General features: G+C 41.5%; 1 protein-coding gene across 1 annotated transcript; it reads left to right on the top strand.

Annotated features, from left to right (window-relative positions):
* The first annotated feature begins 1,362 nt into the window (after positions 1-1,362).
* Positions 1,363-16,101, top strand: LOC149065902 (uncharacterized). Its single transcript, XM_089253349.1, has 3 exons — positions 1,363-2,662; positions 6,006-6,111; positions 15,836-16,101. The coding sequence occupies exons 1-2, from the start codon at positions 1,799-1,801 to the stop codon at positions 6,027-6,029; spliced, it is 888 nt and encodes a 295-aa protein (XP_089109475.1). The 5' UTR covers positions 1,363-1,798; the 3' UTR covers positions 6,030-6,111; positions 15,836-16,101.
* The last annotated feature ends 2,200 nt before the right edge of the window (positions 16,102-18,301 follow it).

The following is an 18,301-nucleotide window of genomic DNA, read 5'->3' as shown; positions in this document are numbered from 1 at the left end:
AGCGAGATCTAACGGAAACAACACTCCTTCCCTTCATTTATGCTGTCCTTTCCCCCCACTTTGCTCCGATTTTTGAATTCAACTTGGAAATCTGGAAATTTTTCAGTTGGCCTCGTGAGATACAGGGCAACAACTTTCTAATTGGAAGTTAGGGAAACAGGGAGACCACATAAACATTTAGATTTTTTTTTTTATTTTGTTACTCACTGTATTTTCACTCTCAAAACTGGTACAGGGTAATTTTTGAAAGCCTTTTGAGCATTTCCTAAATCGAAACTAGACCTCTACGAAAGACTGTTGGTGAGACAAACGCCGCGTCAGCACTTACAGGACACCCTGTCTATTTGGAAAGTAATATATTACTTTAATACATTTATTTTTATATGAGCGATTTTCGAGACTCTGTAGGGCCTCTTTAAGGCCGCTTTACGATTCCAGATAGTTTTTTTTCAAAAGGATTTTTCAGCCTTTCAATACGTGTCATTAATTATGGAATTGTTATCAGCTCAGGAAAAAAAAATGAGCATTCAAGGGTTAAGTTTGAGCCCGTTGTACAGCTGAGTTATCCCAAGAATGTTTTTAGGATCAAAATACATGTATTAATATCGGGCCACGTGATCAAACCTCACCTCTCATACGGAAATATAAAACAAATTGGGAAAACGTGCACGTAACAGGAACGTGAAGCCACGTAATCATATTTAAATCTTTCCCCCCTCAAAAAGCATTCGAGACAGGGTTGAAAAAAAACATCAAAAATCCCTCATCACACAAATAAAACAAAAGGTGTTGCAGAAGTTTTCCATCCAGTACGTGTTAAACGTTCGGAATCGCAGAGAATGATGGAGACAACACACACAGTCCTCTCTCTCTCTCTTTTTAAACAGGCAAGGGCAAGGCACATCATCATCGTTCCTTTTGTGTGTAGCCAATTGGATTCCGCCGCCGGTTAATAATTAAGGGGCAGGTGAAGAATAAAACAACAGAAAAGAAAAGAAAAAAAAGGGACACCACCACCATCAAGGATCGGGGCTTGCGCGAGCCAGTCGCGTGTATGTGCGTCTACAACGTATCTCACTTCCGACTACCCGCCGGGCGTCCATTTTTATTGGGGCCCTGGGCAAACGATCGACGAGGGAGGAGCAACCACTCTCTAGTCGAAAAAGCCAGGTGGGTGGGACCCTTTTTCTTGCATCAACTTATTACACCTTTTCCACCGAGAGAGAGAGAGAGAGATGGATAGGAAAAGAACACGAAAGAAAAAAAAAATGACGCACACGCACGCACGTGGCTCTTCCTTGGACACAGAAAAGCAAGAAAAGAAGACACATGATGTATATAAAGTACCAGCATATGCAGAGGTAGATGCCGAAAAAGAAGAGAACTGGGTGGATGCTTCGCGAGTGTCTTCAGTTTTGTGGCTCGAAATTTGTGGACGGGACAACGCAACACTTTCGTCAAAGTGTAACATTAGACACTTCAAAATTGTGGAGGAACAATTCAAAAGTTTCATCAAAGTGTGACGTTAGACACTTCAAAATTCTGGAAGGAACGACGCAACACTTTCATCAAAGTGCGACATTAGGCACTTTGAAACTCTGGAATTAAAACGACGCAACACTTTCATCAAAGTGCAACATTAGACACTTTAAAATTCTGGAAGGAACGACGCAAAACTTTCACCAAAGTGCGACATTAGGCACTTCAAAATTCTGGAATTAACGACGCAACACTTTCATCAAAGTGCGACGTTAGACAAAGTCCATATGCGTTAACCGAACCTTAAGAGACACCGACCATGATGTCCCCGAACGCACCACCGTACGTGCAAACGGATTTATGTGACTATCAATTGATCCATCAGCCTCAGCAGGGAATGTCCTGGTGTCCACAGTCGTCATCGATGCCCCAGGAGCAGTACCCGAGGACTTGCCCTCAGATGGACTCCATGTTGGGCTATGATGACTCCAGGTTATCCGGTGTTCCGGAATCTTACAGCGGTGGTAATCCTGGAGTGAACACGTCTTCGGCGTTGACGAATCCCGGTAGTGGTAATACCAGGAAGACTAAAACCAGGAAGTCCAGTAAGTCTAGTTATAAGCACGTGCCGCACAGGGACAAACCGGCACACTTGGTGGCCCGGCGGAACGCCAGGGAGCGTAGAAGGGTCCAGGCCGTGAATAGTGCTTTTGCAAGGCTCAGGAAGTGCGTACCGGTAGAGACGAGGGGTAAGCGTCTTTCGAAGGTGAAGACCCTACAGAGGGCCATCGAATATATTAAAGGGTTGCAGAACTTGTTGAGTGATGACCCGACGGGTATTTCGTCGTCTTCTTACGTTCCGTCGTCGACGTCGTCGTCGCCGTCGCCCGCCGATTCTCTTCACCATCATCACCAAGGGCAGCATCTGCAGGACAGACGGCGGCAGCAGAGGCACCGGCAGATGTTCCAGAGGACGGCGACGCCGGACGATGAGGAAATTGATGACGATGACTTTATCGGTGAGGAAGACGAGGATGATGACGTTGACGATGACGAAGACGAGGATGACGGTTCCGTGTCTGAAGTGTTCCGCGATCTGGATGGAAGTTACCTTTCGCCGGCCGAAGAAGCGAACTTCAATAAGGAGAATGAGAGCACCCAACCATGGATGGCAATGACTGCGGTGAGTTTGAAAATTTGTTTATTCAATTTTTTCCAATTCTCTCACGTAAATTTATATTCAAATCGGGAAAATTTAACGCATTTTTTTTAATCTGCATTAGTATTTCTCAAAGAGTGCACCGCGGCTCCCAGTGGCGTCACCAAATCTCTGTTAATGATGTCGCGTCGAGCTGAGGACATTTTATGGGTGCCTACTCGGTACAAAAAAAACCACCGTTTATTCGATTTTTCCAATTATTACTTTCTTGAGGGTGCCGCAGGTATATTTTACACAAGCTGAGGGAGTGTCTAATGTTTGAGAACTTCTGGTGCATCAATGACTCCCACACTCTGACTCGTGACACTTTAAGATGGAGGCATCGGAATGGTGGTTCTAGACGTGTGAAGTGGCACACCATGGCCCTCACATACTAGATCGGGCCACTTGACTAGGATCTTTAGCTGGCCTCCGGACCAGACTTTTCACTGGCCCTTCTATATTAAATTTATTGGGTGAAAAAAATTATAGTAATTGTACCGGGGCTGGTGCCCTGTAAGCTCCCCCCGGGGGCCATGGATGGCATATATCGAAGAAAAAATCTGTCGGAAAAATATATTTGTTTTTGGTGAAATGTTGTGCAATCTCCAAAAACGCCCTGTACCGCCTTTGCTGTGGGGCCGTTCAAGTATTGCGTAAGCCAATTTTTAGCCGTTTTTGACACCCCCCCCCCCCCGTCAACAAAATTTCGTCATCAGCTCTGCCCCTCTGAAACCTAACGCATATTGGTGGGTTCAGAGACGTACACGGGGGGAGGGGAGCGTGGGTGGGTGCTCGTGTCCCCCCCCCCCTCCCACGATCAAAAAAATTTATTTTTTTCAATGAAATTTCGGAAGAAAATACCTTCATATGTTATAATCAATTTCTGTTAATTTCAATGTCATTTGAAGGCTATGAACTCAATATTTATCTTAATAAATTCATTGCGATCCACCCTCTAAGCCATATAATGATAAATCCCATAAAGGCCCTTGGCCCGCGGACCAAATATGGCCCTGGGGGTTATCTGATGCGGCCTGCCCTCCTTAAACATAATTTTGTAAAAATGAACTAAGCGGCGCATTTACAGTATCGATTAAGCGGCCCGTGGTACAATTTCAGAACATTTAAGAGGCCCGTGGCACATTTTCAGGTCACTTAAATGACTCGGGACACAGTTCCAGAACACTTAAGCGATCCGTGGCACATTTAGAGATCCCTTCAGTGACATGTGACGTAGTTTCAGAGCATTTAAGTGGCCCCCAGTGCGGTTCTCAATTTACCTGCGGCACATTCTCAGATTATTTAAGTGATCCGCGGCATATAATTACGGATCACTTGAGTGATGCGCATCACTGTGCTACGCGAGCACTTGAGCGACCCGGGGACACATTTCCAGATCACTTGGATCCACGAAACATTTAGAGATCACTAAAGTGGCTCTGTAGGGCACTTATCAATAGGGGGGGAATGTTACTTAAACAGTGCCCACAAACTATCGAAAGGTTTTCTCGTTTTCGGCGCGCCGAGTAATATGCCATTAAGGATATTTCATATTGTCATAAAGGGTGGTTGATGACGTAAGCATTATCCAAACCCCCCCCCCTTGTCATCAAAAGTCAGCAAATCGGAACCCCCCCCCCCCATCGATGATGACGTAATACTTGAACGGCCCCTGTTGCGATGCAACAGCACATCCTATGATTAAAACAACGCTTAATTAGTTGTCTTATATACACCACCTCTGAAAGTTTGTCCCATGAATTTAGAATCACACTGTATTCAGATCGATCATCTTCTAAACCCAGTTGCGGCACCCCCCCCCCTCTAATTCCTGCTTTTCCCAGGGCTCCCCTCGCATGACAAAGTTACACCCTATACCCGTTTCTCGCTGACATTGAGCTTTGTGCAGGGAGTTTTAATTTTTGAAGCAATTCCCTAGGATTGCCTAACCCTGTCATTAAACCACGGCCCCTACACCACTACTTCCTAAAGGTGGGCCGTGAACCCCCCTGAGGTCCACGTTTGAAGAAGGGCCGTGCCACGCGAGGTATTTAAAAATTTAAGTTTTTTTTTCCCCCATGGAGGCCGCCACGATCCTAAAAAGTTTATGAATCCACGATGTAGACTAGCTGTGTGTTGAACAGGACCGTAGCGTGACTTTTCGGGGGGCCCAGGGGGGAATTTTTCCTGGGGGGTGCCCTTAAAAAGGTTGCAAAACGAGGGTATATTTTCTGTGAGCCCCATCCCCCTCCCTCCCATTCTGCTCGGGCCCCGGGACAGTGCCCGATTGCCCCAGTCTAGTTACAGGCCGTGAAAATTAAAACCGAAACCGGCTGCCTGAGATGGAGGGCGAAGCAATTTTAACTACAGGGCCGTGGGAATATTGGGACAACATTAGGGCCCTTTCATAGTGCAGGCTACAATGAAAGGCCCCCCAATGTTGGGTAACCTCTGTTTAATCATCACCACATAAAAAAAAAAGACCCAACAATTTTAGTGTGAAAAATGATAGAACTTCATTTTTATGAAATTCAGTATGAGGTTTGCCGGCTACATCAGAGTACACTGAGAGCCATATTTGATCAGAGGGGCCATGTGTTGAGCATTTATGCCGTAGCGTAGACCATATGCCCGCGGGCGGATTTAGCCCTTGAACCAAGCGGTACATTCCCAAAATCATTTTACTGCGAAATCACTTATTACAAATGTACAGTGACTCACGATACATTTGCAGATCACTCAAGTAACCTGAGGGAACGTTTACAGATCATTTAAGTGACATGGGCCGATGTTCCAAATCACGTAAGTAGCCGCGGCACATTCTTCAATTAAGTGGTTCTCGAGACATTTCGAGATCGTTTTAAGTAGCTTGCTAACTAATGAAGTGGCCCGCAACACGTTTACAAACCACCGAAGTGGCCCGCAACACGTTTACAAACCAACAAAGTGGCCCGCAACACGTTTACAAACCAACAAAGTGGCTCGCGCTATCAAAAAAGGTTGAGCACCCTTGATCTAGGTCATCTTGATCTAGGTTTCCCAAACTTTTTGTTCCATCGTGCCCTTCTTCAGAAATGTTTTTCTCTCATCGCCCCCGACTCAAGCGACCCCATAGGATCCTATATTATACTCTTAGCTTCCATCGCCCCCCACCCCGGACCAGTGGGCGATATTGCCCACTTTGGCAAAAACTGATGTAGGTCGGATAAATATCGGGCAGGTGGGCTAAGAATAATCGCGAACATGGGGGCGTGGGGGCAGATATGAAGCTTTTTTTTAGAATCAATTCGATGTTTTAGAACTTGCCTTGTTTTCTTCGTTGTAGAGATTCATGCCTTTCCACATCTGATGGATCCGGACGCAGAGTCATTACCTCATCGTGTCTTTTTCTCTACTTTTTCAAGTGGGTGATCCGTAAATATGTTGTTCAGGTGAGTTTTTTTTTTTCCTACTTCTTCTTTCATATTACGATTCCCAACATTTAGTCCGGAGCGGGGGTCTTCAATGTATAGACCAAAGACCGCATTTGGCCCTAGCAGCTTTGTGTCGCGGTCCGCTGATCATGTTCCGGAAACTGTTGATGTTGAAACGTTGAAATGATCAATTCTAGAATTAATAAAAGAAATAATTTCAAAATTAATAAAAGAAATAATTTCAAAATTAATAAAAGAAATAATTTCAAAATTAATGGAAGAAATAATTATAGAATGTTATAATGAAAGAAATAATATAAATTGTATGACTAATGGAAGAAATAATTGCATGATAAATTGGAAGAAATAATTGTATGATAAGTGGAGGAAATAATTGTATGATAAATGGATGAAATAGTTGTATGATAAATGGAAGAAATAATTGTATGATAAATGGAAGAAATAATATAAATTGTATGATAAATGGATGAAATAGTTGTATGATAAATGGAAGAAATAATTGTATGATAAATGGAAGAAATAATATAAATTGTATGATAAATGGATGAAATAATATAAATTGTATGATAAATGGAGGAAATAATTGTATGATAAATGGAGGAAATAATTGTATGATAAATGGAGGAAATAATTGTATGATAAATGGATGGAATAATATAAATTATATGATAAATGGATGGAATAATATAAATTATATGATAAATGGATGGAATAATATAAATTATATGATAAATGGATGGAATAATATAAATTATATGATAAATGGAAGAAATAATTGTATGATAAATGGAAGAAATAATTGTATGATAAATGGAAGAAATAATTGTATGATAAATGGAAGAAATAATTGTATGATAAATGGATGGAATAATTGTATGATAAATGGATGGAATAATATAAATTGTATGATAAATGGATAGAATAATTGTATGATAAATGGATGGAATAATTGTATGATAAATGGATAGAATAATATAAATTGTACGATAAATGGATGGAATAATATAAATTGTATGATAAATGGATGGAATAATATAAATTGTATGATAAATGGATGGAATAATATAAATTGTATGATAAATGGATGGAATAATATAAATTGTATGATAAATGGATGGAATAATATAAATTATGTGATAAATGGAAGAAATAATTGTAGAATATAAATAGAAGAAATATTTATAGAATTATAAAAATGAAAAAAAATAAATGTATGATAAATGGAGGAAATAATTTCGAAATTAATAGAAGAAATAATTATAGAATAACAGATTTTCGATTTTAACTGGATTTTTCGATATTCCGCGGGTTTCTGTTTTTTTTGCATGCCCCGACTTTTTACAGAAACAAACAACACGAGTCCAAACGTTTCGCGTCCAATGAGCTGCGTCCAAACATAATGTACTCTGATCCTGGATCCTTGCAATGCGAATTCATTACGATACCCACAAGACCACATAGCGACTAAATTGTGGAGACTAGAAGGTATTGGAAGGCTGGTCGAAGAGAACAACCAAGACCTTCCACCCCCATCACAATTCAAAGGAGCCGCCTTCCTTCACGACCACTTTGGGGAGCTGTGGATACATGTTCATTAGGGCAAGGGAGCCACGTAAGACCAAAGTTTGGGAACCACTGAATATGGACCACATCGTCGCGCGCGCGTGCGTGTGTGCGTGCGCCCGGTGAGTAGGGAGTTGTTAGTGAAATTAGGCCCTCCTGTGAGTGGTGATTGGTGATGGTTTGAATTTTAATGTTTGCGCCATCTATGGATCAAAAAATAATTCTCGTTAGGATGTTATTATTTAAGTTATCGAAAAATCTTTTCTATTCGTTCATGATTTTCCCGCAACCGAAATTTATCATACTAAAGCAAATCTACATTTTTAAAGGCAGAATCTCAAAAAATCTCAGAAAACAAGTGACGTGGTGAGAAGTTGATGTTGCATCAAGATTAAGTTTTTGAATTAAATATCAATGAAAAAAATATGTTAGTAGGGTCCGGTTAATAAACGTTCAGCACCGACGGCGAGCCACTGCTCGCGTTCAAGTTTAGCTGACAGACGTCAAAACAATGACACAAAGAGGACCATCTCCTGTAAACCTGTGCCATGCTTTTCTACCGAATCGGCCAACCCGAGAGGATTAGCTCCTTTCGAAACACAGGCTTCTTTTATACAGGTAAACCTGAATAGTGTGGACGCACCGAACTGTTCAGGTATGCCTGTACATAGGACCACAACTGGATGCTTGGTCAGCCGGGGCAAGCACACATTTTGGCACCTCCTAGTAATGTTGAAGGAGAGGTAAATAGGCGAAATTTTCGTGCGCCCCCCCCCCACCTCTGGTCCGGGGCACCAGACTTGCCTGCCCCAAGTGTACCCCTCGCTAGGGGCACCATCGATTATTACAGGACAGTTTATTATCATTCGGATTTTCCTGCATATATCCTAATGCAAAATGCCTCTTCGCAAATGCTCTCGTGCTAAAGTATGCAACTCGTCTTAAAACATCCCCAAGTGTCGTTGGGGAGAGGGGAGGGGGGCGCCTCCCACTTTTTCCTCTCGGCATTTTTTCCCCTTCGATCGTAACGCATGTCGTCACTAAATGTCACCATAGCATAAATGCTTCCTTCACTTTCCATAATACAAAAAAAATGGCTGTCTCAAAAATGTAGAGAAAATTCAGATTAATAATTAACACACTATCCTCCATGGATCTAATCAAATTCTGCAGGGTCCCAACATCAAAAGTGTACCATGCTTCCTCAGTCGCTCTTCAAGTCATCAACGGTCGAAAAAATACTGTATTTCATCTGCAAACACATTTATCGTAATTATGCGCCATACATTTCTAATAGGATTCAAGTCAGGACTAGGCGATGGCCAGTCTAAAACAGATACATAGAGCTCTTTTGTGGCAACAGATATTTGAGTAGACACGTTATAACTTTGAAATGTCAAGTTTGGTCCTCCTAAATCTTCTCCAATCAGTAGCATGTAATTGTTCTCGAGGATCTCCTTAAAGCACCAGAAGGTTTTGACGACCAATTTCAAAAGTTAAGGAAGGCTGACCATTAGCCGCAAATGCTGCCTGTACCATTATCGAAGCTCCGACTTAGTATCTGCTGAAAACAACCTGCTCTGGAACATGCGAGTTTCATTTATTTTGCACCACTAAATATGCCAAGCTATTTGTCTCCATAAAACATATGATTTCGTGCCCATTTCAGTCTCTCTTCTTTGCAGCTATGATGATCGAGTGGTCATAGCACTCGGACTCGCATCGCGAGGATCCAGGTTCGAACCCCACCGTCACCATAGTGGGGGTCGGCTGAAGTTGGTTTTCTGTGGTTCCCAACTTCGAGGCGCGAATGCGAGCTGATCTCCCCGTTAGAAAGTCTCGCCACAGCGAACAACAGGCCTACAACAACACAATTATTAAATCATTGCAATTCACTCATAGTTAGAAAAGGAGGCAGATGGAAGCACTACTCACAACAAAAGCATTACACAGAAACAAAACCTCGTCAGGTTCATTACACACACATTCCATCATGTACCAATTCGTTAGAAGTTCCTCAGAGGAATATGGAAAAGGTTCATATATGGGGGGTTCAGTAGTAGTCGTCTTTCTTCTTTTGCCGATTGGCTGTTATGGTCGAGTTGTCGACGGACTCGCATCGCGAGGGCCTGAATTCGCATTCCACTGTTGCCACAGTGGTGGTCGGGTGAAGCTGATTTTCTGCGGTTCCAAACTTCGAGGCATGAAAGAGAGCCGATCTCCTGGCTCTTTCAAAAGCCTCGAGCCACACAGAGAGCAACAGGCCTAAAATGGTACAAATATTCAATCATTACACTTCATTTGTGGCCGTATTCACTGACACAGTTTAAACTACAATCGCAAGTGAAAGGAGGTGAGATCGAAACGGATTGGTTAAATTTTCAGCATTTTAACCAATCCGTGTCGATCTCTAATCTTTTAACCTGCGATTGTACGTAGTTTAAACTGTGTCGGTGAATACGGCCGTCATTCTAGCATGACTCACTTGTTAGGTAGTAAATTGCCCGTGGCGATAGACCGGAGTTGTGCTCGGTTTGCAGGACACAAAGTCTCTCTTCTCCACCTCTCTTTGGTACCTCCTAGTGGCAGTCGATTTCCTAACCACTCTTTTATGAATCAAATACAAATTTGTCTATGAACCGTATCTGCTTTTCCCTCCAGGATCTTTCAGAATTTCATGCATGGTCATTTTTTTGCGTTGAAGCCGATCTGCCAACGGTTCTGTTTTCGCGTAAACCATCACAGCCAGATGTTGGCTTTTGGGACAGACACAATACAAACGTGGGTCAATACACACGTCAGGCACTTCAATAAATTTGAAACGCGCGGTATCTACGGCGCAGTTAAAAATCTGTAGTGTCTAAACTCTTGAGATGGACTGCAATTTAGGAAATATCTCTAGAACATGGGCGGAGATAGACTTGGATGTCTGGGGGGGGGGGGCACTATGATGACGATGTTAATTCATATATACAATATACATTAGATCAGTCAATATCACCTTTGACGCTGGGGGGGGGGGGGGTGTGGAAACGGCCCCCCGTATCTCCGCCCATGCTCTAGAACTAATGATAATTTTAAAATATATATATAATTCGGGATAACTCAGAATCAGGGGAGTAAAACAATCGAAAACTAATGAGAAATATAGTTCCAGAATTAACGGAGAGATCCAGAATTGAAAGTCATAATTTCCAGAATTTGCTGAAGTTTTCAATACTTTTGGGGAGTCAGTTTGATTCAGGGTCCTGGGCCAGACACAGGGATCCCGACAGTGGCGTCTGATCCGGAGGTGCAGTAGGTGCTCAAGCAGCCATATTTTGTTATGCCATTTCTGAGCAACCCCCAGAATGCACATTTAGAAATCATCTATACAATACTCACTTAACACGCTCTAATCCAATGTTTCTCAGACTACCGCTGCTTCGGCCGCGTCCCAGTACCGAACTGTAACACTAGTCACACCGGGCCGTGTGAATGTGATTCGCAGTTTCATTTTCCCATTAATTTCTCGTTAGTTGTGTGTATGACCGGGCCTTTCACTTACGCAAAAGAGATTTACCGGGCCCCGGGCTTCCAAAACTGCCCTAATGAATATTTCCGTCCTAAGAATCTTATGCTATCATCTGTGAATAAACGAAATAAGGAGTTCAATTAATAAAATCTAGTTTTTTTTACTGTAATTTGATCTCTAAAATCATACCTCGTTTTTATATGCGAGTATAAATACGGTAAATCTCTTCATTGTTATGAGAGTTTTGGGGTGTTTGTTTTTCCACACGCGTTTACACGCTCTACCAATTACCGTCGAATCTGCCAGCATAGCCCTACGAGAAACCCGAGTTGTCTCCAAGCAGGACAGATGCTATCCTAACCATGACCCTGCTTGCCCCCGAGGTTATATACAAGGTGCATAGGCACCAGGGGGCCGTTCAACTATTAACTGTAAGCAAATTTTTAGCCATTTTTGACCCCCCCCCCCTTGTCAGCAAAATTTCGTTATCAGCTCTGCCCCTCTGAACTCATATTGGTGGGATCAGAGACGTACAAGGGGGGGGGGGGGGCTCGCGTGCGCGTGCCCCTCCTCCCACGATCAAAAATTTATTTTTTTAATGCAAAAAAATAATTTTTTTAATTGAAATTTCGGAAGAAAATACCTTTATAATGTCATTATAATTAATTTCTCTTAATTTCAATGCTATTTGAAGGCTATGAACGCAAAATTTATCTTTAGTAAGTTCATTGTGACCCACCCTCTAAGCCATATAATGGTAAATCGCATAAAGGCCCTTGGCCCGCGGACCAAATATGGCCCCGGAGGGTTATTTGATGTGGCCTGCCCTCCTCAAACCTAATTTTGTAAAAAAAAATGAACTAAGCGGCAGATACAGATCACTTACATGTCCCGTGGTACAATTCCAGAACATTTAAGCGGCCCGTGGCACATTTGCAGATCACTTAAATGACTCGGGACACAGTTCCAGAACACCTAAGCGATCCGTGACACATTTAGAGATGCCTTGAATGACATGTTTTAGAGCACTTAAGTGGCCCCCATTGCTGTTCTACATTACTCAAGTTATCCGTGGCACATTCTCAGATTATTTAAGTGATCCGCGGTATATAATTATGGATCACTTGAGTGATGCGTGGCACAGTTCCAGAGCAATTAAGCGGCCCGGACACATTTCCAGATCACTTGGATCCGCGAAACATTTAGAGATCACTAAAGTGGCTCTGTGCCAACACTTATCAATAGGGGGGAATGTTACTTAAACAGTGCCCACACAAACTATCGAAAGGTTTTTCTCATTTTTGGCGCACCGAGTACGATGCTATTAAAAATATTTCATATTTTCATAATGGTGGTTGATGACGTAAGCATTATCCAAACCTCCCTCCCTCCCTTGTCATCAAAAGTCAGCAAATCGGAAACCCCCTTCCCCCCCCCCCCCATCGATGATGACGCCAGGGCGTATGGTATTTTACTGGCAAACCATTGATCCTAGAGGCCTATTTCCAATTAGAAAAAAATATCCAAATAACGCGTGGAACTCATATCATATTCATGTTGCAAGGGGTTGTGTAGTTATTAAAATAAAAATGTTAACTTTTTATACGGACACCTTGTGCTCAAGAACCAATCAGAATGCTGTTGCCCTGTCTCTCCTGATTTCAAACAGTTCTGAAGGAAGAAAACTGCAACATCCATTTTAAGAATACCGTCGTTTGCTCATTAACATGTAATGCGATGCACTACTACTAAACCACACATGCACCTCGTCCATATTCCTAACGCAATGTACTGAACGGGATGAGGGGGCTAATGTTATATCTTCCATTGAGAAACAAAGAAAATGGTTTCCGGATGCAGGACAGAGCTCAATGCTGATTCCTAGTGGCACTATCTGTTACGATAATTTGAAAGAAAGTGACGCTAACCCTACCTTTGCGGAGTACATATTATATAGATTTATTAAAGAAGTGCTGTGCCATCTGTCTTTCAAATTTAGTAATGGTTACTGCATTCACTATTTGTTTTTGTATTGTTGAGGAAACCAATTGCTTTTCAAGAAACATCGTAATTTCTGATGCTGATATATCAATAATGGAACAAATAGACAATAATAAGTTATAAATGTGTGTGTCGATATATTGAAAAGAGAAGAAAGTATAAGTACAAAAAGTAGTGTAAAATTATAACAGTTACGTTATAAAATCCAAAAAGTCGACGGAACCGTTCGCTAAACGTGAACTTCGTTATACCGGCCTAATGAATTTATGCGCTCGAACACAATGTGGATGCGTATTTTTCAGTATTACGCGAGCGTTTTAGTAAAACTTTCCTGATCCACATGATAACTGACGTATTTGCAATTGCGAAACCTTCACAAATTGCCACCTATTTCCAAGAATAAAGTTTTTTCCCGATTGCGAACTGATAACTGCTTCCCCACCCCAAACAAGAAAATTGACTCCGCCCATCGCTTTTATTTCCCTCACTATAACATAAAAACACCTGCTATGAAATGTGTGGCTTTCTAGGAAGAGAAATACTTTTATTTTTTGAAGGAAAAAAAACTGTATTATTTGTACTGAGCGTATATATTTCCTCTCTTGACATGCTGAAGAAAGGGCAAAAAACACGCACAGTCTATTTTTTTCTCGATCCTTCTCTTATCTAACCTTGAACAAGAGCTGACTTCAACCACTGGCAGTCGATTGATTGAAGGCGGAGGAGATGGAAAACAAGTTTTACAGTAAAAACAACTTCAACGTGATTTTGGAAGACGAGATATCTCGGGATTGCCATTATTTGGGGGTTAAAATAAGTATAAATTGAAAGAATTTTACGTAATTAAATACATAAACGACAATATTCATCGTCTTTTTTTTTCATGATACAAATACAAGGCCACAACAGGCAAAACGTCCAACGAGGTGGCTGAGAAAAGATGCTCATAACAAATACGGATATCAAAATACAATTACAAATAATATATATACATGATAAAATATTATACAATGCCCATAAATAATACTTATGGTTGTCTTATTCTAAGTATGGATAACTTCTCGGTTTACCCCAACATATTTATCGTATTTCTTTTTAAACGTGTGAATTGTGTTACAATTTACTACCTCCGGGGGTAAGCTATTCCATTTATTAACAACCCTATTAGAGAAAAATTCCCTGCGACACCATAACCTTGCATTGTCCCTTACCAATCGATATTGTTGTCCCCTTGTAAAAGCAGTCAATTGACAGTATACTAATAATTCACGGTCTATCCTATTCATTCCGTTGAAAATTTTGAACAATTCGATCGTATCTCCCCGACACCTGCGTTCATCCAATGTAAAAATATCCAAAAAATGAAGTCTCCCTTCATAACTCAAGCCCTTTTCCAGCATGGCCCAGCCGCAAGGTAGCCTGCTTATATCCCACAAGGGACAGAGCGGGGGCCATGTTTGGTGTTTGCATAACTCAAGCCCTGTGTGCCAATAAGGACACGCGTAGCTCTTCTCTGCATTCCTTCAAGCAAGTCTATGACCCTCTGCAGGTATGGTATCCAAAACCTTACAGCATACTCCAATCCAGGAAAAACTAAGCGTCGTAAAAGCGGAAGAATGACATTAGAAGAACGCGAAGAGACCTTTTTGAAAATAAAACCAAGCATTCTAGTCGACTTTTTTATCTCCGTTGAACAATGTTTAGAGAACCTAAGCCCCACGTCAATGAGAATTCCCAAATCGGTGACCCTAGTTGCATCCGGGATACCGCCATGCAACTCGTAAGAGGAAACGTAGGTTGTTCGAACCAAAATGAGCGACCATGCACTTGTCAACGCTAAACATCCTTCACCATTCATTTGCCCAATCTCCAATCCTGTTTAAATTGGTCTGGAGCAACTCCCTATCGCTTTGATTCCCGACTACCCGCCTTAGCTTTGCGTCATCTGCGAATTTGCTAGCAATCCTATGGATACTTTGGAAGAGTCTATCGATGAAAAGTGAAAAAAGCGTGGGACCAAGGACACTTCCTTGAGGAACTCCACTTGTGACGCCTGTCCAGTCAGATGAATTCCCCATTCTTTATAACTCGTTGTGACCTATCTCTTGACGATACGATTATTGGCATTAAACGTTTTGCGTAAAAATCATTTTTGCCAAATAAACATGCAGAATATAATGCTTTTTCTTTTACCATAAAGCCCGGTTACTGGAACGTTTTTTCGTCCATTATTTCCACCCCATTTAAAAAGGACTTCCCTCCATGAAACTTTCCTTCTAGATCATAGTTTCCCAACCTTTTTTGTCCCATTGCCCCCTTCTTCAGAAATTATTTTCCCCCATCACCCCCCCCCCATGCAATCTAACCCATAGAATCCTATGTTATACCCGTAGATTTTACCACCCCCTGGAACATTCACACACAGTTTTAACGCCCACGTTGAGAATCACTGTTCTAGATTTTCAATCCTCCATTCCAAAAACTAGTTGCTGCCCTGTTCCCGAGACTAAATTTTTCACAAACCGCATTCAAAAAAACCAATTCCTTCAATTTTCACGAATTCTAAAAACTACTTCCGAATTTATGGAACACCCTGTATATCATTGTACACATGGAAATTTTTTTTTTTTTTTAATCTTCCAGTTACGACGTCATGGCCAAGGACGCACCTGGAAACGAAATGGAGGGATTTTGCACAGAATGTAAATTTAGATGCACGATTCAGCTAACCGATGATCCGCACGAAGTTGCTGGTCGACGGGAATGCGGAGCCCCACCGTAGAATATCGGGTTTGAGATGAGGTAGCACCAATGATGTACAGCATCAGACGAAAATCATATCTACGATTTATATTTATATTACACATTATGAAACATGTGGTGAAAATAAATTATATTTTGATATTATTACGCATGTGTGTAACTTTCTTTGGTCTCCGTCGACACCATTGATAACAACACTGCTCAACGCTGATTTTATTCTGAAAGCGATTTTAGGATGATTTTTTGGGGCGAGAGACGATTCAGAATCTACCATTGGTTTCGTCAGATCGGCTCTGGTCTTTGAGATAGAGGGAAAGTTAAATTTCATTGGTAATACCATAAGCAGAATACGAATTACATTGAAACTGTGAGTTATAGATACAGTAAATCATTGGAAAAGATGTTTTTCTGTGATTTTAGAGTCATTTTATGGGGGTCTGGCATTAGTTTTATCAAATTGGCTCTAGTTTTTGAGATAATGCATACTCTCAACAATGTGATTTGCATGCCAGAGATTCGGAATCAGCGTCACAAAAATAACCCTAAAATCACTGAAATGTGTTTGAGAACAAAATCAGTGTTGAGCAGTGTAATGATTAGGGCTAGGATTTTTATAACTTTGCATATTTTTTTATGCTAACTTGGCAATGACCCGGACGTTATCGAAATTTGTCCAGGGCTCTCGGACCATTTCTCGAACTGGCTGGCCAAAGCCCGAAATTCTGACATTGGCCGGGTCAATTCACAACGAAATTAGCCAATTCGCGATGTAGCCGGCCACTTCAGAAACTGTCTAATTTAGGGCTTTGACTGTAACATCTGTACAGGGTGGAACAAAACAGCTTTCACCTTACTATGTGGGGGTCCGCAAGAGGGGGCTTTATCTGGAGGGGATGAAACGTCGCCTCTCGCAAAACTCGTCATTCAGCTTGCTATCCGTCGCTGATGTGACGCCTGTATTGCATCTGCTGGTGACTCATTTGAGCATTTGTTGTAAAGTTTTCGATAATAAAGATTCTTTATTATTTCGTCTTTACATTGTTTACTTTTTCACCAAGCAAGCGCCCTCTCGCGGTTCGCCGCTTTCTCTTCGGGCTCCACATTGCATGGTGAAAGTTGTTCATTTTGGCGAGTTCTAGCCCCACCTACAGTTCTGACCATCAGTTTAGTTCACTGAGCTATAAGGAAATACTTATAGCTCAGTGGTTTAGTTAACCCTGTATAATCTAGCAGGTCGTAACTAATCGAGAGTGATGTGTCAGAACTTATGTGTGACTTATTGTGTATTAATGGTCACTGTGTGTTGTCCCGTATTATACGTGACATAACTTTCCACATATAATCCAACTTGTCTTATTTATCAAGGAGTTTTCTTTTCCAGGTTCCGGTATAAACCGGAACAATAGCTTTGGTGGAAACTCCTTGTCTTGAATGTGTTATTGTACTTTCGGGTATTGTTTTTTGTGCCCACGTCATCACTAAGAAGATATTGCGGATCGTGTGAATATGAATGATCGTGAAGTGAAGAAGGCATCGTGATGGCGTGTATCGCCATCTCGTCAAAATGTCATGAAAATAAAAGAAAAAGAAAACGAGACTTTTTTCACAATGTGACTGCCATTTTCTTATATATTGGGAAAGGAACAGCGCACGGTGTGTGTGTGTGTGTGTGTGTATCCTCGAAAAGAAGGAGCTACAAAACCTGCCGAGTCATATAAAACTGCGAAACACGGGTCTCAAGACAAAAAAAAAACATTATTATTATACGGAAATTTCTTCTCGAAGTCGACTTTTGTTTCCCCTCCGCAATGAAGTTCGACAGTGGCGTAATGGTGTCTTCAAAAGCAGATGTGCGCCCAACGCGTGACATGTCTGCCGGTAATTTGAGAGCATCAGGGTGTTTTTACGAGCCCTTACCAACCAATGGTGATGATAACGTGAGTACATTGCACATTTTTTTAAGTACGATGAAAGTTTAGAATTTAATCACTTTACGATCAAGGACGTAATATTGCGTCCAAACGCAAGTGGAATAAATTCAAAAATAAGCTCTCCCAAAGTTTTCTTTCCTCTCTCTCCTCATCATCGCGAAGCTTTGTTGTAACTCTATTGTAAACACAGTTATTCTGTTATGTGTTGAATACTCCTCTCTCTGTCTCTCTCTATTTGGGATTTCCCCCCCCCCATCTGTGATGTATCCTTCTACTATACAGGGTGTCCTGTAAATGCTAATGCGGGCTTTATCGTCATCAACTGTCCGTCGTCTCCAAAGACGCCCAAAACTTACCCTGTCCCGATTTTGAGAGTGAAAATAGAGTGTGTAACAAAATAAAAAAAAATCTAAAT

Source organism: Pholcus phalangioides, unplaced genomic scaffold (genome assembly GCF_987345545.1).
Source record: "Pholcus phalangioides strain wild (caught in Gottingen) unplaced genomic scaffold, Ppha-v1.0 ptg000037l_1, whole genome shotgun sequence".
NCBI classification, from domain to species: Eukaryota; Metazoa; Arthropoda; class Arachnida; order Araneae; family Pholcidae; genus Pholcus; species Pholcus phalangioides.
Note: the sequence above shows the minus strand (reverse complement) of the source record. Positions and strands in the feature narration are given on the sequence as shown.

Bases quoted from the DNA above. Each gene is read 5' to 3' on its own strand.
- LOC149065902 (XM_089253349.1), top strand. From the start codon at position 1,799: ATGATGTCCCCGAACGCACCACCGTACGTGCAAACGGATTTATGTGAC. The intron at 2,663-6,005 runs GTGAGTTTGAAA...TCTTCGTTGTAG, and splicing joins CATGGATGGCAATGACTGCG to AGATTCATGCCTTTCCACAT.